At 35.7% G+C, this 27,430-nt stretch overlaps 1 protein-coding gene across 16 annotated transcripts in view; it reads right to left on the reverse strand.

Annotated features, from left to right (window-relative positions):
• Positions 1–27,430, reverse strand: part of CEP128 (centrosomal protein 128) — a 446,086-nt gene that overhangs the window by 224,590 nt on the left and 194,066 nt on the right. For all 16 annotated transcript variants that reach the window (XR_010130804.1, XR_010130805.1, XM_063698091.1 and 13 more), the window contains one exon: positions 22,590–22,782. Coding sequence is in view for 14 of the 16 variants with exons in the window: in XM_063698091.1 (XP_063554161.1) it covers positions 22,590–22,782 (193 nt within the window). In the remaining 2 variants the exon portion in view is untranslated. The remainder of the gene's footprint in view (positions 1–22,589; positions 22,783–27,430) is intronic.

Consider the following 27,430-nt stretch of genomic DNA (forward strand, 5'->3'; position numbering starts at 1 on the left):
CAAGCCACATTCTACAAAGAAATATCTTCATTATCTATGGATCCAAGGCTTGTTACTTTAACTCTGTAAGTATCAACTTCCCCCTTAATAAAGCAGGAATAAAAATATCTACATCAAACGGAAGATTATCTGAGAAATTATGTAACGCAAGTCTTGGTATATGGTAGGTACTCAGAAAATATTAGGTCTCTTCTCACTTACTTCCTGTGTAGCTAATAAAAGTTCTTCCAAATTCATCAGCAGGTGCTAAGTTTTGAAAAATAAAAAACTAGACCCAGACAACTTGGTCTAGGCAGCGGAAACGAAGTATCTAAGCAATGCAGACAACCTAGTCTGAGTGGAATATAACCTTGACTTGATCAGAATATTTACTAGCCTCTATATTCTAAACCAAAAATCTGAACTATGAATTTAAGAATAAACTCTAAATTCAACAACCATCCAAATTCTCTACCACAATCTATACAACACAGAGAAAACCTAAGTATGAAGGTAAATAAATATCCTTGAATTGTTCATCTTTCTGATTTGCTCGTTATCCTTATCTGTTACCCAGGCCCATAATCGTGTTATTCCCTACCTTTTTAAAAAGTTACGTAGAAAATTTAAGAATTCAAAGAATCTATGAAAAAATTTCTATACATCTTTAATTTCCCTTCTTACATATTGGTATTATGGCTATAAATTGTCTATATTGTAAGATCCCTTAAATAATTTTTACATATAAAAGATTTTTTCATAAATAGGATTAATATTAGAGAATATGAGCTTCAGGTTACATTCATCATCTTGGACTTCCCAAAGAGATCTCGACAACCCTGGCAATCATACTACAGATGATTCTCTTATAAAAAGAATAAGACCAAAAAATGGCCAGTATAAATGATCATCTAGGGCTATTCTGTTCAATATGTTAGCCATGAGCCACATATGACTATTAAACATTTGAAATGTGGCTGGTTGGAATTCAGGTGTGCTCTAAGGGTAAAATACATGCCAGATTTTGGCATCTCAGTTGAAAAACAAAATGTAAAGTATGTCAATAATTTTTCTTATTGATTATATGTTGAAGTGATCATATTTAGGATACAATGGGTTACATAAATACATGATTAAAATTAATTTCACTTTCTTTTTACCTTTTTAATATTTTATTATCAGAAAATTTAAAACTATACATGTAGCTCATGTTTGTCTTGTTATATTTCTTTTATACAGCACAGCTCCATAATGATGTACATTTTAAATTAAATCAACTCTGCATAAATCTGTTATCGAACAAGTCAGGATATAAATAAATAAACAGGTGAATTCATGAATAAGTGGATAAAGTTCATGATATGATATCTCTGGTTAAATGATTTCAAAACGTTGCTTAATAATTGTTTGAGGAAAGTGATAAGCATAAATAATTAGGCAAGTGTTTAAGTTAGTATTACATTTTGTCTGATGAACAAACATGAATTAAATTAAATGATTATGGGTCACATACTGTGCTAGTCATGGAACACCTATATATTTAAGACAAGGCTACTGCTGTCATGTGGTGTATAGTTTTATGGAAGGATATAAACAGTAAAACAAATAAATGCATTAAAATGTTTTTGGTGCTGTGAGAAAGGCATTTAGTAGTTCTCTAAAAGAAATGTAAGAGGGCATTTTTCTTGTTTCAGAGCATGGACACTAATATCCATTTTATCCTTTGGAGCCGAAGATAGCCAAATGTCCTTCAGTGTGTGGGGGTGGCCTGAACCATCAAGGACGTTCAGTTCAAATTATTCACAGTGTCACTAATGAGAAACACCCAGCGTCATGCCATGCTATGAACAGGATCACCACTGTAGAACACAACACAAATATCATAAGTATTTTCTGATGCTGGTTCCTGAACACTGTGGTGACTCCAGAGACTGGCTAAATATTGTGAGACCCCATTCTAAAAATGTAATCAACATAAGATTACACAAAATCATCTCTGTTCTTTGGTGTGTAAAATCCATACACATATACACTAACATATGTATAAGTGATACATGTATACATATTTACATATTACAGACACACACATATAAGTATATATAATATATATATAAATGTAACATGTATCATTAATATATTTTGCCATTTTCAAGCTAAGAAAAAATGTTTATTGAAGCATTTAACAGCTATAAAACAGAATGTTCATATATAAGCTTCTCTTTAAACTTTTTCCTTTACAAATAATTTTGTCACTAAGACAGGAATACCAATTTTGCCATTCTCATCTGATACCCAATTGACAATTAAGCAAACAGAGATGAAGAAGACAAGGAGGAGAAGGAGGAGGACAGCATTCTGTCATCTGGTAGCAGAGGTTACTCTTTATCTTTTTTTTTTTTTTTTTTTTTTTGAGACGGGAGTCTTGCTCTGTCGCCCAGGCTGGAGTGCAATGGCGCGATCTCGGCTCACTGCAAGCTCCGCCTCCCGGGTTCACGCCATTCTCCTGCCTCAGCCTCCCAAGTAGCTGGGACTACAGGCACCCGCCACCATACCTGGCTAATTTTTTGTATTTTTAGTAGAGACGGGGTTTCACCGTGTTAGCCAGGATGGTCTTAATCTCCTGACCTTGTGAGCCGCCCGCCTCGGCCTCCCAAAGTGCTGGGATTACAGGCCTGAGCCACCGCGCCCGGCGCTCTTTATCTTTTAAACATTACTAAGAGTATTGCCAATCTAGAATGGTAGAGTGAGCAAAAGACAGTCCCCATGCAATATAAAAATGCCAGAATCCTTAAAGGTGAAATGAGTCAAACTACTACCAATAGACATTAAGGTAATCACTATTTGATAACAACAACTTTCAAATATGTATGAAACCTATAAACGTGTCATACTTCACTGTCAAACCTGCTCATCGCTTTCACCCAAATCAAAGAAAGATCCTTTAAAGAACTCACATTCTAGAATCGCATTCAGGCTGGAGACAACAGAAATGTTTCAATCAATGCATAAATCTAGGGTAGTGAAGTTATTTGCCTCAAAAATAACAGTGTAGTACCCTTTTCAAAATGTCTTACTACATAAACTTAATTGGCTCTATAAGAAGTGAAAACTTTGAACCATAAATTATAGAGGGAAATCTAGCATAATGGTAGAACAGTGTCCAAAAAGTGATACCCTTTTTGCATTAAAATATTCAGGGCTAATTATGATTTTAGCACTTGTTTTTATCCTTGCTTTGTTCATTGGCCAAACTTAAACACTTCTCATCTCCTTCAATGAAAAGTGGTGCTATTATGTTCCTGGAAGCATGAGCAGGGTTCCTCAAAGCCTAATTTTAAGGTCTTAATTGGCTGAGGCAATGGGAGACCATACAAAGCCCACTTCACAGAGAAGGGCAAGATTGCCAGGTCACTTGAGAACAGACGAAGAGCTAACTGGAAGCTATTGCTGAAACCTTACACAGTGTCCTGGGAAGTTTCAGCAAATAGTAACTTTCGCAGAGTGGAACACAATCATCCATCATCATAAAACAGAACCCAGAGGGGTTGAAGTTAGCTTGTAGAAACAGAACAGTTAAAAGATTAAAACTGTTATCCTCATTTAATAATTGAGTACCATAACAAACCAGACAAGCCTTATGGAGATTGGGTACTGTGATTGGTTCTGTGGTATGCTATTGCTTTCAAATATTTGGCTTCCTCCTGACCCTTAAGTCTCAGGAACCATGTGCTCACAATTAAAGAGGGTTGCTATTTACTAACACTTTTGTTCATTTGGTATTACTAGATCCAAAGTCTACTTTAAAATTTGGAATGCTGAAGAATAATTCATTCATCCATCTGTTTATCCACCCAACATTTGTGGTGTGTTATGGAATAAAAGACACTTAAGACGTTGAATAAAATCATCTCAGCCCTCAATCAGTTCAATACTTAATAATATAATAATAATTAATAATTTATCCAAATAGATACATTATAAGAACAGCCGATCTGGAATTGTTTTAAGTAAGTTACTTCCTTTTTCATCACTCCTAATTACTGGTGACAGCTTCCCAAAACAAACGAAACAGAGAAGACCAAATTTTATTTGTGAAATTCAAGACTCTATAGAAAAAGAAAAGGTAAAAATCTTGAATTAACCTCTGAAAAGCTTTTAGATTATTCTATGTTTACCTTAACGATAAAGACACATACTAGAAAAAGATATCCAATAATAATTTACACATTTGGGGTTGACAGTAGGACTTACTACTGATTTCTATACACTGTCTAGCGTTCAACTGAAAGCTCAGACACTCTTCTTGAAATTTCAGTAAGATGTTTATAAATGTGTTTTACCTTGCTATTACAAAAATATATGAGAGGCTTAATGTTTTTTTCTTTTTCAGGATAGTCCCTATGCTACTTCTGACTGTATACTCTAGCCTCCTTCCCTTGTTGTTTGCTCCTTTGTTCATTCACTCATTACTTAACTAAACAACTATTTATTGGGCACCTACTATATATATATATATATATCATACATTTATATATCATATATATCATATATACATATATCATACATATATATCATACATATATATATATATATATATATATATATATATATATATGTCAGTGTTTGAAAAGAACAAGGAAAACCTCCATCTGCCCCTATTACACACCATGGGTGTCTTATTTCTCAGTTTTTTTCCTCTACTGGCAACTGGAATTCAATTCTCGAGTTTAGGTTTACTCTTTGTCATTCTTGTTTTCCCAATTTTTTTTTTTTTTTTTTGATACAGAGTTTCACTATTGTCACCCAGGCTGTAGTGCAGTGGCACAATCTCGGCTCACTGCAACCTTCACCTCCCAGGTTGAAGTGATTCTCGTGCCTCAGCCTCCCAAGTAGCTGGGATTACAAGTGCCCACCATGACGCCCGGCTAATTTTTGTAGTTTTGTAGAGACGGGGTTTTACCATGTTGGCCAGGCCGGTCTCGAACTCCTGACCTAAAGTGATCTGCCTGCCTCAGCCTCCCACAGTGCTGGGATTACAGAGGTGAGGCACTGCGCCCAGCCCCCAATGCTTTTTCCTGCAGATAATTTACTCCACCTTTACCTCTATTAACTATTCCAGAACACAAGTTCCCTCTATTTCACATTATCCCCAACAAGAATGACCCACAACTGATGAAAATTTAATATCCAAGCAGGAAAAGTTTTCTGACTCCAAGAATTGTAATATGCTAGAATTTTGGTAGAAGAGGAAGTTCATGCTAATTAGAGAAGATTGTAATTCACAAAGTTAAAATCCTGAAAGAAAAATCTCCCTCCGGAAGAAATATGCAGCAGAAAAGATCTCAAACTCTTAAATAACATTAACTCTAATTAATTTATTTATATGGAATAATAAGGCTTTGGTATTTTTCAGCTACACTGGTAGATCTTTCAGAAATCACAAATTGAACAAATGAGATCTGAAAATGCTTTTGTTTCCCAAAACCACATCTTCCCCAGTAAATGCTCTAACCATTCAATTACATTCCTTTACCTTGAATAAGGAACAAGTAGTATAAGGTACTATCTATAAAAACAAATAAGTAACTTTTATAAGATCCTTTTTGTAGGCAACCAGAATATGTCTCACCCTTTCCTTCCCAATATCCAAATCCCCCAAAACAGAGGTACTTGTTACCTTCTCTTGTGGTTTAGAAACCAACAGACATCTCCTATGTCTGATGACCATGACAGCCATGATGTGTCTGATTTAGCCAAGGCTTCAGGAGCTTATAACCTTGTATTAATAGGGAAAATTCCTAACACCAAAAAGCACGAAGAAAATCTTTTCTTGATGACTGATCCCATAACCTGTAATTTATATTCCCTCAGAGTATTTATAGCATTTCATAGTCATGAAAGACAGAAGGCAAGATCCCTTAAGTGGTTGCTTCTTTGAAAGCACCAAACCTACATAAGAAAAGAACTGTAGAACCAACTAGAGCTACTCCATCAACAACCCCTCCCTTTTAAAAAACATGCACCCACATCTATACACTCCTTTTCATAGCTTTATATGTAAATTTTTGTGTAAATTGTCTTTTATCTGAATTAACATTTTAAATTCCGTAAAAGCAGAGAGTGTCCTCTTTCATATATGGAATTCAATGGCATCACACACTCCAAAGACACTAACAGGTAGTCTTTGAAAATAAGTTGCTTTTGGGTTGCCTATGGGTTGCCTGTGCAAGACAAGTGCTTGAATCAGCACCAACTGAACTTAAGGAGAAAAATGTAAGCCATCAAGCCCAATGTGCATTATATAGTCATGGATCTCATTTAATACTTCTGCCTAGCTAATAATATAAATAAGTGGATATTTCAAGGAAAAAGAATTTTAAAAGAAAGAGAATATAGTTTAATGAGTACATAATTATTAATATTTTACAAAATAAACTTTGGAAGTGAGTTGCTGGAAGGTGAACAAAATATTTGAGAACTGGAAATTTTAAAAGGTGGTGGCAATTTCTAAGCGCTCCTGATAGAAAACTGATCTGAGAAAAGATTGCATACAAAATTGTTAATGAAAAATAAACTACATATTTGGGTGGAATTAGAGCTGTGGAAAAGAAATAAGATGATTAGTCACCTGAACATGGTTATGGAGGCATGGAAACTGAAAGACAAGTACAGTACCGCTGTGAAAGAGTTCTGATTGCTTTACACAGAGAAACGTTCCTGAGGCCAAACAACAGTTACCCCTTGTCTAACATCGACCTTATACCAGGACTTCAACAAAAATAAGGTAACAATTCTACCTAGCAGAGAGGGGAATCATGAGGAAGTAGTAGAGTATCTCGCTTTAACGTGAAATAAAGATCAATTTACAATAAAGTAAAAAAAATTAATAAATTTTAAAATTTTGCATTTAGAAGCCTCAGGAAGCTTAGATATCCATGTCACCTCACTCCAGAAGTCAGAGGGAGTTACAGAAGTGGAGAGGCCAAATCTTAATGCAATATTTTGCCAGAAAATATGAAACCAAAAAAGAGACCGAATAACCAAGGCGAAGATTGCATGAGGAAGTCTCCAAAAGCAATTGCAATGAAAACAAACATTGACAAGTTGGACCTAATTAAACTAAAGAGCTTGTGCACAACAAAAGAAACTATCAACAACAGACAAGCTACAGAATAAAAGAAAATATTTGTAAATTATGCATCCAACAAACGTCCAATATCCACAATCTGTAAGGAACTTAAATCAACAAGCAAAAATAAACAACCCCATTAAAAATGGGCAAAGGACATTAACAGATACTTCTCAAAGGAAGACATGCAGCCAACAAGCACATGAAAAAAGTTCAACATCACCAATCATTAAAGAAATGGAAATCAAAACCACAATTAGATACCATCTCACACCAGTCAGAATGTCTATTAAAAAATCAAAAAATAACAGATGTTGGCATGGTTGCAGAGAAAAGAGAATGCTTATACACTGCTGGTGGGAATATCAATTAGCTCAGCCACTGTGGTAAGCAGGCAATTTCTAAAAAAACTTAAAACTACCATTCAACACAGCAATCCCATTACTGGGTACATACCCAAAGGAATATAAATTATTCTACCAAAAGACACATGCATACGTATGTTCACTGCAGCACTATTTACAATAGTAGACATGGAATCAACCTAGATACACATCAGTGGTGGACTGGATCAAAAAAAAAAAAATGTGATAGGTATACACCATGGAATACTATGCAGCCATAAGAAGGAATGAAATCATGTCCTTTGCAGCAACATGTATGCAGCTAGAGGCTGTAATCCTAAATTATCCTAAGATAATTAATGCAGGAACACAAAACCAAATATCACATGTTCCCACTTATTAGTGAGACCTGAACATGGGTACACATGGACACAAAGATGGGCAACAGTAGACACTGGGGCCTACATGAGGGTGGAGGATGGGAGAGGGGTGAGGCTGGAAAAACTACCTATTGGATACTATGTTCACTATCGTGGTAATGAAATCATTTGTATACTAAACCCCAGTGGCACGCTATTTAGTCATATAACAAATCTGCACATGTACCCCTGAACCTAAAAGTTGAAAAAGAAAAAAAAAAGTACATTTTAAATGTTTGCTCCACAAATTCCAAAAGGAGGAGGAAAAGGGTATGCATTGCTATGGGATCTCTGTAAAAAGCATTTTTATTTAATTTGAACCTGAGAAGTTGGAAGATATTCCAAATTCTTATTTATTGATTCTTATTGTTAACGTATTTCAGCCAAAACTTTTTTATTCTCTCTTAATAGATTATGTCTCTGTCTGGATTAAGCGAAGGACCAAAAAAGTGATCATTTGTAGCAGTAATAACTATATATGCAGATATCAATATTGTAGAACATTATAAATATACTAGACCAAAGTTGCATTTTCTAACTAGATGTAACCACATATTAAATAGCTATATTTTTCCTCTTTTAACAGTTTTGTCACTTCCATGCTGCCAACGCGGAGTCACAGAATCTGCAGGTTCACGCTGAGCCCTTTTGGTTAAATGCATCACTGAGGCAATCAGAATCTCCTTTTGCTGCCCTTTAACTGGGAACAGCAAGTTCTGCCCTAGTCCCAGGCTGGGCTGGTGTGTGTGTGTGTGTGTGTGTGTGTGTGTGTGTGTGTGTGTGTGTGTGTGTGTGTGTACCCAGTGTTTAGTCTTTTATCCCTCACCCCCCTCCCATGCTTCTCCCCAAGTCCCCAAAGTCCACTGTATCATTCTTATGCCTTTGTGTCCTCATAGTTTGGCTCCCACTTATAAGTGAGAACATACAATGTTTGCTTTTCCATTCCTGAGTTACTTCACTTAGAATAATGGTCTCCAACACCATCCAGGGTTGCTGTGAATGCCATTATTTCATTGCTTTTTTATGGTTGAGTAGTATTCTATGGTATACATATATATATATATATACCACATTTTCCTTATCCACTCGTTGATTGGTGGTTATTTGGGCTGGTTCTACATTTTTGCAATTGCAAATTGTGCTGCTATAAACATGCATGTGCAAGAGTCTTTTTTTATATAATTTCATAATTTTCATAAATTCCCTCTGGATAGATGCCCCGTAGTAAGACTGCTAGATCAAATCGTAAATCTACTTCTAGTTCTTTAGGTAATATCCGTATTGTTTTTTATTGTGGTTGTACTAGTTTACATTCCCACCAGCAGTATAAAAGTGTTCTCTTTTCATCACATCCGTGCCAACATCTATTTTCTTTTTGATTTTTTAATTATGGCCATTCTTGCAGGAGAAGCTATCACCAAATTTTGCATGAAGAATATTTGCTTGAAGATAGGTATTTAATTGAAATTACATTTACTTCTCCTTTCCTCCCTTAACAAACACCATTATGATAAACACATTTGGTGAAATATTTATGAGGATTGGTGTGTTTAGGGAATATCTCAGAAGACACAGTACATACTGCAGCCATTTTCTTTTCCTTGAACTGTCAAGCTAAACTCAGCATGAACAAAGACAGAAATATTAACGAGTACCCAACAGAGGCCTCACTGATGTGAAATAAGAGATGGTATTACTTAGATATATACCTCTTTGGAGTGTACACATTGAATAGCCACAGTCACAGCAGGCTTGGAAAATAAGAGCAGTCTCTTATTTCAATATGAGCTTACAATTGCACCTTAAGAAAAAATAAGAAAATTAATTTCTGTATTTGTTCATAATCATTGGCATTTCATTGCAACGAAATCATACTATATAGAGGTCTCCCCTTCTAAATATCTTTTAAGAAAGGAATCCTTCCAACTATCATAAACATTTTACTGTCTATTAACCTCATAGTTTCAAAGTATGCATTCTTACACCTTAGCTACATCTTCCCAACTGTAATTTATATCTCTCTTCTCAAGACTGAAAGTGCTTCTTAGTTAAGTTATATTGGGTCATTCTATACTCAGAATGGAAGAGGGTAAAGAGAAATGTTTAATGTAAGGGCAACTCTTGTACCACTGACAGACCCAGCTGAACTTCTAGCTGGAGACATGACTGTTTTAACAGGGAAAAGGAGGAAGAAACTGTGGATCATAAATTATATGTATACCTCTTCTGGCCCCAGTGAACTTTGAAAGCTTTGTAGAGAGACAAATATTTCATGACCACAAAAGTGTAAGTTAGTCAGATGGAATAGTTCTTGGAAATAGTTGTTTCGTGGAATTTATGTAGATGACTACAAAAACTAATTTGTGCTTTTGAAAACTACAGTGTCCATTAATCACTGTGAATTTCAAAAACAATAGAAAGGTGTGGTCTTGAGTGACTGGTTAGAAAGTAGTTATCACTTTCATAGTGGAGGCACAAGAAATGAAAGGTTTGATCTTAGTTTCCTCTTTATGGGAGAGAAAGGTTGCATCCAATAATATTAGAATTAAATTCATTAATTGGACCTTGAGGCTTGATGTTCCTGTGAGCTATTCAAAAAATTATAGGTTATCAAATGATGTGAAAGAAAATTTTAGAAATATTACAGCTATCACAACAAAGGAGTTAATGTCTAACAGTAAAACTATTGTTTCTGGATAAGCATTTCTAATGGTATAGTCATTAAGACAGCCTAAAGGCTTTGAAATTTTGACAATTCTATTTTCTTTCAAACATTCTTAACAAAAAAACTTGATCTCTTTAAAAGTTCAGGGAAGAGGTCCCAACAAAGTGAGGAAAGCCAGGTTGGTTTCAATTTAGAAGGCTCATTGAGGTTGACAGAGTATTGCTGGTTTATTTTGATATGCTATATAGCAGTGCAAACACAAAATCGAGTTTCACAAAGTCTGCTCCCATCTGTAACTGCCTGTCAATCCTGGAGAAATAACCTGCCCCCACTTCCCTCCCAGCCTAAGCTGCCTCAACTATTAAATGGGATTAATAACCTCAGAAGTTTATTTTAAGAGTTACATAAGATAATACATTTAAAACCTGCACATTACCAAACCCTCAAGAAATATTAGGTTCCTTCATTTCCCTAATGGTCATCTCAAGGAATGAAGTAAGTAGTTGAACATTAAGATCTAATGTCACTTGTATAGGACTGTGGGTAGCGACCTTGTCAAAATGTGATATAACTAAAAAATTACTTTAAAATACAGGAACAACAGGGTCAATAGTCTCAATAGGGGAAAAAAAGCAAATCTATAATTTCTCATGGTTAATGTGATGGAACTGTTTATCTGATCTACGAAGGAGAGCATGCACATCAAAATCTCGGTAAATACTATGAGGGAGAACTTCAAGGGCTTTACACTGGACAGATAAAAAGGGAAAAGATTCTTTTGTTGCAAAATATACTAGTTTCAAAAAATCCACTGAAGACAGCTAAGCTAATAAAAAAACATTATCAGACCAGTTTGGTGATAATTTGGAGTTATTCAATTCTTCATATTTGGTCTTGTGTTTTGAAGAAGCAGAAATAAGAATAAATCAATAAGGCTATGTTTTCTTTTTGATTGAAAGAACAGACCTAAGTGTCTAGTTAGAAATTATAGGGGAGTGTAGCTTCTGTTGAAGATACCATAATAAATGGAAAAAAAGAGGTAGGAGGGAAATCTGTGCCATCCATTTATCCATCCACCCATCTATCTACCTGCCCCCACACACAAACATCCATTACATGTTTACTTTCTGTTAAATATAAAACATGGTACCAGATGCAATGAGGAAACAAGAAATTAAAACCTAGTATTAAATAATATATATGCAGATAACCAGAGGAAACAGCAATAAGTGGCAAATGTCACGAAATCCCACCTGAAAGTTTTAACTGCAATGGAGTGGTAAAACAAAAAAATTGCACTAGCAAACATGATAAAAAGGGCTAGAGTTTACATAGAAAGAGAAGAGGAAAAAAATGGTAGGACTTTTGTAACAAAATTGAACTTTATTTGTTTAGCAGTGGGAAAACCACTGAGGTTTCTAAGCTGGAGAGTCATGGGATCAAAGCTGTGTTAAATGAAAATTCATCTGGCAGAACTGATTAAGCAGGTGTGTGTGTGTGTGTGTGTGTGTGTGTGTGTGTGTGTGTGTGGTTTCTCCAATAAAACCTGTTAGGTAGAGGTCAATTGTGGATGTGTTGTAAGTAATTTATCACAAAAAACACAAAACCAAAATCGGTGATTTACTTTTTTGTATTAATTTGAGAGTATTCCAGGTTATTTCTGTAAGATGTCACTCTTACCAAATGCTGTACTAAACAGCAGATTAATGAATGCAGAAACAAATAGCTGGAGCCCAGGGCACAGTGTGACCATGAAACACCAACAAGAGTGTTCCTGCTTGGAAAAATAATCTGTGTTGGACTTTAGCAGGCATATAGGTGAGGACAAGTCCAGCAGAAGACACAGACTACAGGTCAGGAAGATCATTCAAGTAAGATGCTTCTGTAATCCTTGTAGGTACGAAGCAATAAAGAGCTAAATAAGACAAAGGTGGTATCAAGGTTAATTTTATATGTCAACTTGACTGAGCCACAGGGTGCCCAGATATTTGGTTAAAATTTGGAGTACGTCTGTGAGGATGTTTCTAAATGAGATTAACATTTGAATCAGTAGACCGAAAAAAAGCATATTGCCTCCACAATATGAGTGGGCCTCATCTAATCCACTGAAGGTCCCAACAGAGCAAAAACACTGAGCAAAAATCACTCTCCCTCTGCATGAACATCTTCAAACTAGGACATCAATTCTCTCTTGCCTTAAGCTTGAACTCAGACTGGAACTTACACCATCACCTGTCTTGGTTCTTATAGCACTGGACTAAGACTGGAACTATACCATAGGTGCTCTTGGGTCTCTGGCTTGCTGACCACAGATCTTGGGACTTCTCAGTCTTCATAACCACATGGGTCATATGTGTGTGTGTGTGTGTGTGTGTGTGTATTTGTGTGTCTGTGAACATACATAGAAACACACCCTATTGCTACTGTTTCTGGAGAACCCAGACTAATACAGGTGGTCTAAACAGAAAGAAAGGAATGAATATATGACAAACAGCTAAGAAAAACTTTGTAAAGTCACCAGTTGTAGTGGACAAGGAAATGGGAGAATGTATTCTTTTTTTCAAATCATAAATATAAGAGAGATTTTAAACACTTACAGGAAAACTTTCAAGTTAATAAATGTTTTAAAAATTCCCTGAAGATTCAAATGGAAATTTCATGGCTATAAGGCATATATAAGTTTTACATAGAATATGTTGATGTCCTGTATTTTTAAATATTTCCATTTTATATTTCATGACATGCATATGTTTATTTTCAGCAACTACATCTATTATGTAAACCATTCTGGACTCCAGTGTAATCAATAACAAAGAATAATCAAACTTCAAATACTTAAAATTCAATCATAAATTGAAGTTTAGAACCTACTAAAGGTACACTAGGCATCTGAAAATTCAGTCTGTTAGAGGACATAGATAATTTTATTAAATTTACTAAGTGCAGTAACAACATTTTTGTTTGCCCTTTAGTTCCCTTATTTCATGTTTCAGCCAAGTTCTTTCCCACTTCAACGCTTCATAAATGCTGTTCCCTCTGCTGGAATGGCCATGCTCATCATCCCTTACGTGGCTAAGGTCAGGCATCACTTTCTAAGGAAACCCTGACTTCAACATCTCCCTCACCCACAATCTGTGAAGTTAGATCCTCCATATACTCTTAGAGCATAATCTATACTGTTACAAAGGCCAACTACTCTAGTAGACACAGTGTCGATGGCCAACATGAAAATGTTTTAATGTATTTTAAAACAGGAAAAAAGAATATAATAATGAATACAGAATAATAAAACTAGCCTGCGTTGTGTCTTCATACTAACATAATCAAGTTTAATTTTTTAAGGGAGGAAGGGGCCCACGAAAGCGAAAGTCTTTAGGGTCCACAAAAGCCATAATATGTCCCTAGTTACTTTGCATTATTGCTAAGAAATGACACCCTGACTTTTTTTTTAAGCTGGATGATAGTACCTACCTAGGAATTAAATAAAATTATAAATTACTTAAAGCACTTAAACAGTGTCTGGCACATAGCAATAAATGTTAGATGTTATTACTGTTTAAAACAATAACTGAGGGCTGGGCACGGTGGCTCACACCTGTAATCCCAGCACTTTGGGAGGCCGAGGCGGGCAGATCATGAGGTCAAGAGATCGAGACCATCCTGGCCAACATGGTAAAACCCCATCTCTACTAAAAATACAAAACTTAACTGGGTATGGTGGTACACACCTGTAATCCCAGCTACTTGGGAGGGTGAGGCAAGAGAATCACTTGAACGCAGGAGGCAGAGGTTGCAATGAGCTGAGATCGCACCACTGCACTCCAGCCTGGTGACACAGCAAGACCCCATCTCAAAAAAAAAAAAAAAGGAAAAACAGTAACTGAAAACACTATTCATTACATTACATTCAAGAGAATACATTCCTCTTGAATTTAGTTTTCAAAATAAGTTTGCTTCTCCCAAGCAGTTTCTGTGCTCCATTTAAGATAATACGAACCATATGACCTAACAGGTATCCCTCCCAGATGTCAGAAAACTGAGAGCTAAATAAAGTGATAAACCAAAACAACTTCTTCTTGGTGCCTAGGACACTATTTCTCTGTTTCTTATTTTTTTTCCTGTGATTTTATTTTTAGATTTCCATCTATGTCCATTTTAACACTATAGTACAGATTTTAACACTATAGTACAAGTCAAAATAAAAGGATAAAATTTGAAAATATGACTACGTAATATCAAGGGCCTTACAACAGCTTAAGCCAATAAGGACTGTCTCCATTTCGGGTTCACTCATAATCCATGTAACTTCTTTGAATTTTCATAGTATATTTGAAGAAAGAATATCAAATACGTATACATAGGCATAAGGAAATCATACTCATTTTGAAAATACCACGTTTCGCACATTTCCAGAACTATCTCAATATATTTCAAGGTTAATACAGTAAAAGTAATTTATGAATATTCCTAATTTACTGATAAATGTCCAAAAGTGGGTGCACATTTCCAAAGAGGGTCAAGCAGGCTGGAAAATTTCTTGATATACAGGGAATCAAGTAGCAGAGAACGTATTACAGATCTCTAATTTCATTACTTTATTGGTATATTAGTTTTTCATAGATGCTGTAACAAATTCCCACAAACTTAGTGCCTTAAAATGATGCAAATTTATTATGTTACAGTTCTGTACGTTAGAAGTTCAATACGTCTTACTGGGCTAAATCAAGTGTTAGCAAGGGTACCTTCCTTTCTGGAGGCTCTGGGGAAGAATCCATTTCCTTGTCTTTTCCAGGATCTAGAGGCTGCTCATATCCCTTGGTTCATGGTCCCCCTCTTCCATCTTCAATAAGCAATCTTCAGCTGAGTCTTTCTCATATTGAATCCTACTCTGCTTCCCTCTTTCACTTTTAAGGACCATGGGATTATATTGTGTCCCAGATAATACAGGATAATCTCATCTCTAGAACCTTAATTTTTTCCAGCTATAAAATCCCTTTTGCCATGTAAGGTAACATATTCACAGATTCAACCCAGTATCCAACCCTGTTAGGTTGCAGACATCTTTTGGCAGAGGAGGGAGGGAATAGGCAGGCATTATCATTTTGTATGCAACACTATAGAAAAGACAGATAGTACTCATTACAACACACCATCAAAGCAGAAACGCCCTCCCAGAAATCCATATTTGCAACAACAAATAGTCAAAATGTACAGAGTTTCCATCTGCATTTGTTTTAAGGTAGCTCTAATAAAAGGTTTAAAAAAACACACACACAGCAAATACATGCTTTGAATTTAATGAAAGCTACTTAGTAACCTAAAAGCTCAAATCAAATCTATTTTAGCACAAGGAGCTTTGCCTTACTCATCTCAAGTGTGCTCATGATTCAAGTTTAAGGAAGAACAGCTTTGCTACACAAATAATCTATAAAGTGAAGAAACAAGAAAATCTAAGAATTCACATAATATATTTAACATTTCTGAATTTTCCAGAATATATTTCAGAATACACACACATACACACACACACACACACACACACACTGTCTCTCCCCTCAATATTTTGGAAGAGGAAAAATACAAACTTTAAATATTTAAACTCCCCACTCAATCAATACTGGTCTGTTGCCAACTGAATACACATTACTGGAAATATTGAAAATCTTTATCTCTAAAATTAAGTTCATCCAATAGAAGTGTTATAAATTTTAGGCCCATTACACAGAAGTGAAAAAGGGAGGGCTCAGAGATATTTACAGTTAACTAAAGAATAATGAATCATAAGTTTCCACTGCCCATTTACTGACTAAAGACATGAATGTTGATTTCGCATTCAATCACAGTTGACATCTGCACAGATCTGTGTATAGCATCCCTAGGCATATCGTTAATTTAATTCTGGTTCTAGGAATATTTAGCCAATGTAGTTTATCTTCAATCCCTGTTGACCTAGGCTGGATTTCAATTCATAACAGAAAACATATGAGAAACAAAATTACTGTAATGAAACATCTATAAGCAAAAGAAACTAAGAATAAAACATATTTCTTAAAAAATTATGATTTGACTCTAAGAGTGGGCATAATTTTTTAAAAACTATTCTTTCTCAATTGGTTGATAAAAACAATTATAGGCTGGGTGCAGTGGCTCATGCCTGTAATCCCAGCACTTTGGGAGGCCGAGGCGGGTGGATCACAAGGTCAGGCATTTGAGACCAGCCTGGCCAGTATGGTGAAACTCCTTCTCTTCTAATAATACAAAAATTAGCCAGGTGTGGTGGCGCACACCTGTAGTCCCAGCTACTCGGGAGGCTGAGGCAGGAGAATTGCTTGAACCTAGGAGGCGGAGGTTACAGTGAGCCAAGATTGTGCCACCACACTCCAGCCTGGGCGACAGAGCAAGACTCTGTCTGAAAAAAGAAAAAAGAAAAAAAATTATAAAGAAAGCAACAAGAAAATAAAAGAAGGGGTAACTTCATGTTAAATAACTGATGAGTTTTAATAATGTTCTCAATTTATCAATTAAAATCACTGTTATTTTAATTATCTCTAATGATCTACACCATTGAACTTCTGAACAAGCTGGTCACAATGTAAAAATAAGATGCTAAGGCCAGGTGCACTGTTTCATGCCTGTAATCCCAGTAACTCAGGAAAACAAGGTCTAGGATTATTTAAGTCCAGGAGTTTGAGACCAGCCTGGGTAACCTACCAAGACCTCATCTCTATACAAAAATTAAAAAATAAAAACATTAGCCAGGCATGGTGGCATGCACCTGTAATCCCAGCTACTCAGGAGTCTGAGATGGGAGGACTGCTTGAGCCTGAGGGGTCAAGGCCGCGGTGAGCCAAGATGGCGCCACTGCACTCCAGCCTGGGTGACAGAGTGAGACCCCATCTCAATCAATCAATCCGATGATAAATTCAATTTTAAAAAATTAACCAGAGTCCAAATAAATAAATGATATTACATTTAGAAATCATCCCATAAGTTACTTCAGAATGTTTAAATATTACACTCCAATATGGAATAGAAAAAACTTGCTTCTTCCTGTTTTGGGACTAAAGGACACTTCTATGAATATCACGATTCTAAATTATTTCTTCAATAAGACAAATCTGAAAAACTGTGAAATGATTTGCAGAATAAGTGATAGACGAATGAGTGACTGGATGACTAGAAAAATAAACCAATATATAAATAATGTATAAGCACAACATAAAGTCTAAACTACATGTTAGAAAAGATACCTACAGTTCGAGAGTCCCTCCGTTACTTCTGTCCCACAAATAAATTATAAGACATTATCCTCTGTTAACAGCAATTGACCACCAACTGTACAAGCAGCATAGAAATTCGAAGGATGAGCAGGGAAAAGCAGAAAAACCAGTTGAAAAGTTTCTCAGAACACTGGGAATGATGAAACCAAAGGAATAAACCATTAAAAAGTTGAGAACACTATTGATAGATCCAAAATCTATCACATTAGATTAAAATCAGATTTTTAGATAGAAAAAATCTAAGTCATACAGTAGTCTCCCCCCTATTTTTAGATAGAAAAAATCTAAGTCATACAGTTTCAATTTGGTTTCAATCACTGCCTGTCAACTGCAGTCCGAAAATAGGTAAGTACAGTATAATAAGACACCTAGTGACAGAGATCACATTCGAGTACCTTTTATTATACTATATTGTTATAATTGTTCTATTTTATTAATTATTACTAATGTTTTATTGTTTATAATTTATAAATTAAGCTTTATCATAGGTATGTATGTATAGGAAAAAACAGTGCATATAGGGATTGGTACTACCTGCAGTTTCAGGCATCCACTAGGGTGCCTAAGTCCCCACACATAAGAGGAGTCTACTGCATCTCTTTATGCTCACAGCCATGTATATGGCCAGAATAATCAGTGTATAGTGGGCCAGATTCGCCACTAAGGTGGCTCTAATGCTTCGGATATCCATCATATGACAAGTTTTATGCTTTGGAAGCAGGTTGCCAAAAATACTGATTTGGCAATCTGGCTTAAACCACTCCTAAGACTTCTACCAACGCAGGTCATGCCAAAGTTTTACACTGCAAATCCAGCGGCTACTTCTCATCCCTTCTCTCCTTTTCTCCAAATACTCATCCTTTCTTTGAGCATATACAAGGGATAGGGAGATAATGTATCTTTCCTCTACTGCCTACTTCTAGACTATGTATATGTTCATCCTTTTTTTGAGCTTATATAACGCAAAGATTAGACCCAATTACAGATGCTAAGAAGCTACACATCAAAATAAGAAAACCACTACAAAAATTATTGTGATAAGTGAATCTGCCAAATATACTAGCATATTCAAAACACTAAAAAGATCTTAAATGAAGAAATCCCTAACTCTTTTGCCCTTGTTCTTTCCAACACTCACTTCTCTACCTTTACTTTTGACCTCATCCACTCATATCTTCCAGGATCCTGCTATACCAGCTAAACTTCCACCTGTTCAACCTCTCCCATCAACAGCCCCTTCTACTCAACATACATAATCAGGCTCAAGCTTTTCTATGACTAGTAGTACATACAGAATCATACTCTAAAAGTTATAGTCATTCTACTCTTAAAGACTGAGACTATTTTAGACACAAAGTTTTAATATTCTTTTTTTTTGGTATTTTGGTATTTTGAATTTTGTTCACACGTTACATTAGAGACTTAAATTGTAGTATACGATGGGGCTAGAATTAATACTAACAATGTTATTGTGTCCCTAAATGAATCAGGAAGCTCTTAGAGGATACCGTCACGAAATGAATAAAATATAAACTATTTAAATATTGCTACCATAAAATGTAATACATAACTGAAATATTAGAAAAGACAAATACTGTTACCTAATTCCAGAGTGTCATAAACAATATGTAAACCACTCTAATTAAATTACTTAATCAACTTCTGCCAAATATTTGCTGATTTTTATTTTGGTTATACAGAGTTTAATAAGTATCCAATAAATTTCAAAACAGGGAAAAATAAATAAATTTGGGCCAATGGCAAGATATCATCTCTGTCTTTCTAAATCTAAACTTTGGGGAAAAACTATGCTTTCTTTTGGAACAGCGATTTTTTTTTCACTAAATATTAGTATTATGGCTCCCCTATTAACTGTGCTCCTTTAGTGTTCTTTCATTACTTCCCTCATTCATTCAGTTGTGCAACAAATATTTCACACGTCTACTGTGCACCAGGCTCTTTCTAGGCACTGGAGACATAGCATTCAGCAAAACATTAAAAAAGCACTGCCTTCATAGAAACTCTATGCTAGGTGATACATAAAACAAAACACATTTCTCAATTGTGTGCCTGTCAAAAATTCATTAAGGCAAGAAATAAAGTATCTTTGGGCCAGGACAGGCCACACCCACAGCCATTACTAGGGTGAAACTTAAAACTAGTAAAATGTATATACACATACACACACACACACAGATTCATATCTGTATCTGGATAGATGGATAGATAGATAGATAGATAGATAGACAGATAGATAGATAGATAGATAATGATGCATATTTCTTTCACTGTCTACTTTTTGGCTAACACACAGGTGTTAACCAAAAATAATCTGGCATTTGTTCTCTGCTGCAAAGGGCATTATTTTCTGAAGAGCTGGAAGACCATTTTCTTTTTTCTACATCCTCTTACCTGTAGTACTTTCCCTTTTATAACTATTCAGAAAAGATGACTCCCTAACAAAGAAACTTTGACAATGGCTTATTTCACCCTTAGATGTGTATTCTAACAAATGACACATGACAGCAAGGGACAGATTCAGGAAGCCTTGGTACAGTACACGCTGCTGGGAATGACTATTTTCTATACATTGTACTTACAGCATGGGGGCAGTGAGGAATTGGTGAAGGTCCCACCTAATAAAACAAAGCCAGAAGAGTATAGCACCTACCCCAAACTGGAAATACTAAGTAAATCAAATTTTATCTTTAAGGTAAAGGAATTTCAGGCCATGCCAATTTCTAATTATTCCAAGAAGGAAAGCCATGTACACATAATAGCCAAAACTACAACCACCCAGTGCCTGGAAAGCAAGATCAGTCACCTGTTTAAAAAAGAGTCACTATTTCAGTTTCAGGAAAAAATAAGAAAATTGCCTTCTATATTTGTTCATATTCACTAGCATTTTGTACAGCAAGAATACAACTACACTGTAGAAATGTCTCTCCTTCTGAAAACTTTTGAAAAATTCTTTGCAATTTCCACATAAATTTTAGGTTTTAGTAAACCTGATAGTTTCAACATATTCTTATACCTAAATCCTCCCAGCTGAAGTTTGCAGCTCTTTACGCTTGTCTTTGTTACCCCTTATAACTGAAGAATTTCTCAGCGAATAATTACTAAACTTCTAAGAGGTTCCTGACATTAACCCCTTAATAAATTTCCTCTTCTACAGGAATTTCCAAATTCCAAATTTCCAGACTTACAGGCCCAGAATACCCCAAAAGTGTATGACAACTCGGATCTATGAATATAGCAGCACTCAGTGGTGGAAACTCCTTCTCCCAGGGCCTCAGTTAACCTGGCAAACGTCACTTACTATGACATTAAATCACACCAAAAAATATTAACTCTGAGATGGCATTAATTCTAGCAAACAGAAAGTTTATCTGTCATATTTCACTTATAGATAGGTTAACTTTGTTCTACTTAATAGGTAAGTTTCTAAGATGGTAAAGAGAATCACATATAAATTTGTATTAACAATTAACTTTGATGTGTCAGAAATATCTAAACTTAATCAGTAGTTTTGCTGCCTTTCACCTTCTCTATGTGTACCATTATAAAAAAAAAAAAAAGTTTAAATCACTATGCAGATAAATTCTGCAGAAAATCTCTCTTCCTCGTATGTTCCTTATGGAAATCTTGCTTTGTTTTTAAGATCCAAATAAAGTGACATGCCCTAAAAATGTCCCCACAGGGACCTCAGCAGAAGTAATCAAAACTCTTTTTACCAAGAGCATGTTGCTTATATTTCTAGTAATTATTTATAAGTCCTCAACTTTAACAGCATTTGCTTGGTAGCAGATTAAAGTGTTCATTACGTCCAAATCCACCAGGCAGTACTGTTACAATATTTTTCACACACCAGACAAAAGATTAAAATATCTTTTGTGACAAAAGTTTGGGCCTTCACAATACTTCTTTTTTCTTACATTTTTTATTTTAAGAATTAGGTAAAAATGCATACCCTCTTTTTCTCCCACCAAATCAACTAGTTCCTGACTTTCCTCTTTCTCACAATGGCAAAACCACTGAGACCTTCGAATCTCCTGTGAGTCCTCTCTCTTCCTCACCTTGGGCTGGTCCTCCACAATGTCTTTTGCATTTGTTGCCTGTTTTCCAATTCCACTACCAAGGCCCTTCTTCAGTCCCTCTTTTCCTTTTATAGAGAACATATCAATAGGCCTCTAACTGGACACATTGCCATAATCAATGCTAAGAATTTAATAACAGAGCTCCAAAATATGTGAAGCCAAATTCCCCTTACTCTACTGTTTCCACCACTATGATTACAACATTCTAATATATTATATAATGTACCTATTTGTAATATGTATGTCTCCACCCAATAAAACATAAGCTAAATAAGGGTAGGGTTTTCCCCCCCTGCTTTATTCACTGATATATCCTCTGTACCTAGAATAGTGTGTACTTGAAAATGGGCACAAAATATGTATTGAATGAACTAAGGAGTATTTTACTGAAGTAAATGTAAACATCAGCATTTTACTAAGACAGAAGCAGTATGTCTTATCAATTAATTCCTGCACACAGCCAGTAAATGCAGGTATCATATACACAGGAGGAATGCTGTGGCTGAAGAATTTTCTCTTCTCGTCCCAGAAATGAAGAAAAATAAGAAGACAAAGACAAGAAAAGGAGATGGGCTTGGAAATAGTCCAAACTGGATGCAACAGAAGTAGGTTTTTTTCCAATCCTAGGATTAGGATTCCATAAATATAAACAAAGAAAAATGAAAGAACAACACACCTCTCTTCTCACGATGTATTTCATCCAGAAGCTGCTCCTGCCTTTCTATCTGTTGAAAGAGACACTGCAACTCAGATTCCTTGTTTTCAGTCAAATTCCTGAGTTGTTGTCTGCAGAGCATCAGCTGGTGTCGCAGATTTTTCTCTCTGTTTTCTCTCTCTTTCAGTTCCTCACAGAGCCACTGAAGTTTAGTCTAAAAAAATAACATTTATATCTAATGGTTAAAGAAACTCAGAAAAGAGTAGCATTTCAAAACATGAAGAAAAAAATAAGTAACATAATTTGAACAAAATGTAGATAATTACCAAATTTTTGCAAAATTTTAAAATATCCATGTTTAATCTGCATAATGGTCTATAGCAAGTAAAAGTTGGTTCAGAAATTAAGCCATGATATTCGTAGATTTTTAAAAACTATTTTGTGTCATCTTTAGAAACACAAAGTTTGGCCTATTAAACTTTCAATAATATTATGGGTAATCCTCTGATTTGATATACGGGGCAGTCTAGTATAGGAATTTAAAAAACAAATACATCCCAGAATAGAACTACAGACTTTTTATAAAAGAAGTATTCCTTCAGAGAATTTTTTAAAAGATAAAATTCCTAGCATGACTTCTAAAAATGCATATCCCCACTGATCTAGCTAATTAGGCATGAGGAGAGATTCTTTATTGACTAGAAGATATAGAGTTAATGTTTATGCTTCTAAGACACAAGGAAAGTGAATTCTCGCAACTCTACTTCACAGATTCTAACCTCACCTACCTTTTTTCTTTCTTTCTTTCTCTCTCTTACTTTTTTTTTTTTTTTTTTTTGAGACATAATCTCACTCTGTCGCCCAGGATAGAGTACAGTGGCACGATCTTGGCTCACTGTAGCCTTGACCTCCTGGGCTCAAGCAATCCTCCTGCTCAGCCTCCTCAGTAGCTGGGACTACAGGTACACACCACCATGTCTGGCTAACTGTTTTTTGTATTTTTTGTAGAGTTGGGGTTTCGCCATGTTGCCCAGGCTGGTCTCAAACTCCTGAGCTCAAGAAATCCACCTGTCTCAGCCTCCCGAAGTACTAGAACTACTGGCATGAGTGACCACACCCAGCCCTCACCTATCTTTAATATTTAGATATTTAAAACAAGAATAGGAAAAGAAATATTTCTTTCACCTTCAATACAGCAGGATTTCAGTCAAGTCTTAGGACCTTCCTAAGTCAGGCTACCCTCCAATTCCTAGTTATATATGAAATGTATTGTCCGTAGGAAAATCATGCTTTTGAAGATAAAACCTGTATCATAATTATTAATATAAAGTCTCATCAAAAACAAAAGGGGGCCATCATAACAGTTCTTCTTCTGGAATGATGATATATAGAGTTCTGTAGAAACGGTCCCCAGTGAAATAACCATAAGTGCTAAAAATATTTTTTTAAAAATTAATGTTTCTAAATATTGTCCTGTAGCCATACAGCAAATGAAGAAACATTTATTCAAGAAACTCTATTTAACCTCATTAAAGTGGCACTTGAGGCATAACTGACTCCCTCCTTCTACCCTCAGTGTGATAAAAGCTCCACTCCTCATTTCAGAAAAACACTGCCAAGAAAACAGGGTTTTCTCCTTCTCCAGTTCACAGTCAAGGTACATGATAGCATACTGGATGGGCAGATCACCAGGATTTTTCAGCCTTGCAGCTCTGATTTGCATAGGCTAAAATCCTGGCCAAGTGCAGCAGGATGTTGAGAATCCCTTGCTCCCCCAATGTCCCACTGATAGGATGGTTACCCTACCCCAAGCACAGCAGGCTGAGAATACTGGGGTCCCAACTGCCATTTCCCTAGGTCACTTATAACAAAGCTGTATTTATGAATATGCCTGATGAATACAGATTTTCTTGAAATCCTCGAGAAAATACTAGCAAACGGAATCCAGCAACCTATAAAATGAACATCATGATTAATATGGTTTGGCTCTGTGTCTCCACCCAAATCTCATGTCGAATTATAATTTCCAATGTTGGGGGAGGGACCCAGTGGGAGGTGACTGGATCATGTGGGCAGTTTCCCCCTTGCTGTCCTCATGATAGTCAGTGAGTTCTCAGGAGATCTGGTCGTTTAAAGGTGTGTAGCACTTCATCCTTTGCTCTCTCTCTCTTGCCACCATGTGAAGACAAGACATGCTTGCTTCCCTTTCACCCTTCCACCATGATTGTAAGTCTCCTAAGGCCTCCCAAACCAAGCCTCCTGCACAGCCTATAGAACTGTGTGTCAATTAAACCTCTCTTCTTTATAAATTACCCAGTCTCAGGTAGTTCTTTATAACAGTGTGAGAACAAACTAATACAATGATCAAGTGGAAGTTGTCCCAAGAATGCAAGGTTTAAGATAGGAAAATCATTAATGTAATATACCATATTAATACAATTAGGGACAAACGCCATATGATTATATCAAAAGACACAGAAAATGCATATAATAAAGTCAAACATTCCTTCATAATAAAGACACTCAAAAAACTACAAATAGAAGAGAACCTCCTTAATATGATTTTTTAAATATCTATGGAAAACCCACAACTATTATCATACTTAATAGTAAAAGTCTGAATGCTTTCTCACTAAGACCAGAAGCAAGAAAAGGATAACAGCTCTCACCACTGCTATCTAACATTGTATTAGAGGGTTATGAAAAGGCAATTATACAAAAAACAAAAAGAAATAAAAAATATCCAGATTGAAAAGGAAGAAGTGAACATATCTCTATTTGTAGGTAACAGGCTTATGTGTAGGAAAATCCTAGTAATTCCATTAAAAAAACTATTAGAACAAAAAAGTCCAGCATATTGTAATACATAAAATCAATACAAAAATTAATTATATTTCTATATATTAATATTTGCAACGAGCAATCCAAAAATAACATTAAGATAATCATATTTACAATAGCATCAACAAATGAAGTCTTTAGTGATAAACATAAAACTGCAAAACTTATATCTAAAAACTACAAAATGCTTTTTAAAAAACTGAAGTGGGAAGATATCCTACGTAAATGGATTGAAAGCGAATATTATTAAAATAGCAATACATCCCACCTAATCTACAGATTCAACAGGATCCCTTTCAGAATCCCATCTGGCTTCTTTAAAGGAATAGATGAGTTGATCCTATGTTTCATATGGGAATTCAAGGCAAATTTCCAAAATAGCCAAAAAAAGATATTGGAAAAGAAGAATATAGTTGGAGGATTCATACTTATCCATTCCAAAGCTTACTACAAAGCTACAGTAGTCAAGATGGTGTGGTATTGGCATAAGGACAGATATACAGACCGATGGAACAGAAGTGAGAGTCTAGAAATAAACCCATATATAAATGTCAATTGATTTTCAACAAAAGATCCAAAACAATTTCATAGAGAAAAGAATAGTCTTACCAACAAATGGTGCTAGGACTACTAAATATACAAATACAAAAGAATTCATTTATACCCCCTACTTCACACCATATACAAAAATTAACTCAAAAAGGATCACAGATCTAAATGTTAAAGAGCTGAAACTATAAGATTATTGAAAGAAAACACAGGCATAAATCGTTGTGACCTTGGCTTGGCAATAGCTTCCTAGGTGTAACACCAAAAGCAGAAGCCATCAAAGAAAAAAGCTGACAAATTGAACTTCTTTGAAATTAAAATGCTGTGCTTTAAAGGCCACTACCAACAAAGAGAAGAGACAACCTGCTAAGTGGCAGAAAATATTTGCAACTCAATGTCCAATAAGGGAATTGCATGTCAGATTCATAAAGAAGTCAGTAATAAAAAGACAAATGATGCCATTTTTAAAACGTACAAAGGATGTAAATAGATATTTCTCCAACGAAGATATACAAATAGCCAATAAGCACATGAAAAGATGCTGAACATCATTAGCCATCAGGAAAATGTAAATCAAAACCACAGTGAGACTCTACTTCACACCCAGCAGGGTAGCTAAAATCAAAAAGACAGATAATAACAATTGTTTGTGTAGATGTGGAGAAACTGGAACTCTGACATACTGCCGGTGGGAATGCACAGCAGTGCAATTGCTTTAGAAAATAATCTGACAGTTACTTTATGGGTTAAACATAGAGGTACCATATAACCCAGCAGTTCTACTCCCAGGTAAGTATCTAAGAGAAATGAAAAACAAATATCCATGCAAAAACTCAGATAGAAATTACTCGTAGCAGCATTATAATAACAGCCAAAAAATTGAAACAATCCAAATTTCCGTCAAATGATAAACAGATTTAAAAAGTGGAGTATATCCAAACGATGAAATATTATTTGGCCATAAAAAAGTGAGGTCATGATACATGCTAAAATGGATGTATCATAATATGGATGAAACTTGAAAACATTCTGCTAAATGAAAGAAGTCAATCACAAAAGACCACATATTATATGGTTATATTTATGGCCAGGGGCAATGGCTCACGCCTGTAATCCCAGCACTTTGGGAGGCCGAGGTGGGCGGATTACAAGGTCAGGAGTTCGAGACCAGCCTGACCAACATAATGAAACCCTGTCTCTACTAAAAACACAAAAATTGGCCAGGCGTGGTGGAACACGCCTATAATTCCAGCTACTCAGGAGGCTGAGGCAGGAGAATTGCTTGAACCCAGGAGGCAGAGGTTGCAGTGAGCCAAAATCACACCATTGCGCTCCAGCCTAGGCAACAGAGCAAGACTCCATCTCAAATGTCCTGAATAGACAAATCTACAGGGACAGAAAGATTAGTGGCAGACTAGAACCGGTGGTTGGATTTATAGGTGATGGCTAAGGCGTCCTGATTTTCTACTTGA

The sequence above is a fragment of the Gorilla gorilla genome, chromosome 15 (assembly GCF_029281585.2).
Source record: "Gorilla gorilla gorilla isolate KB3781 chromosome 15, NHGRI_mGorGor1-v2.1_pri, whole genome shotgun sequence".
In the NCBI taxonomy this organism is placed as follows: domain Eukaryota; kingdom Metazoa; phylum Chordata; class Mammalia; order Primates; family Hominidae; genus Gorilla; species Gorilla gorilla.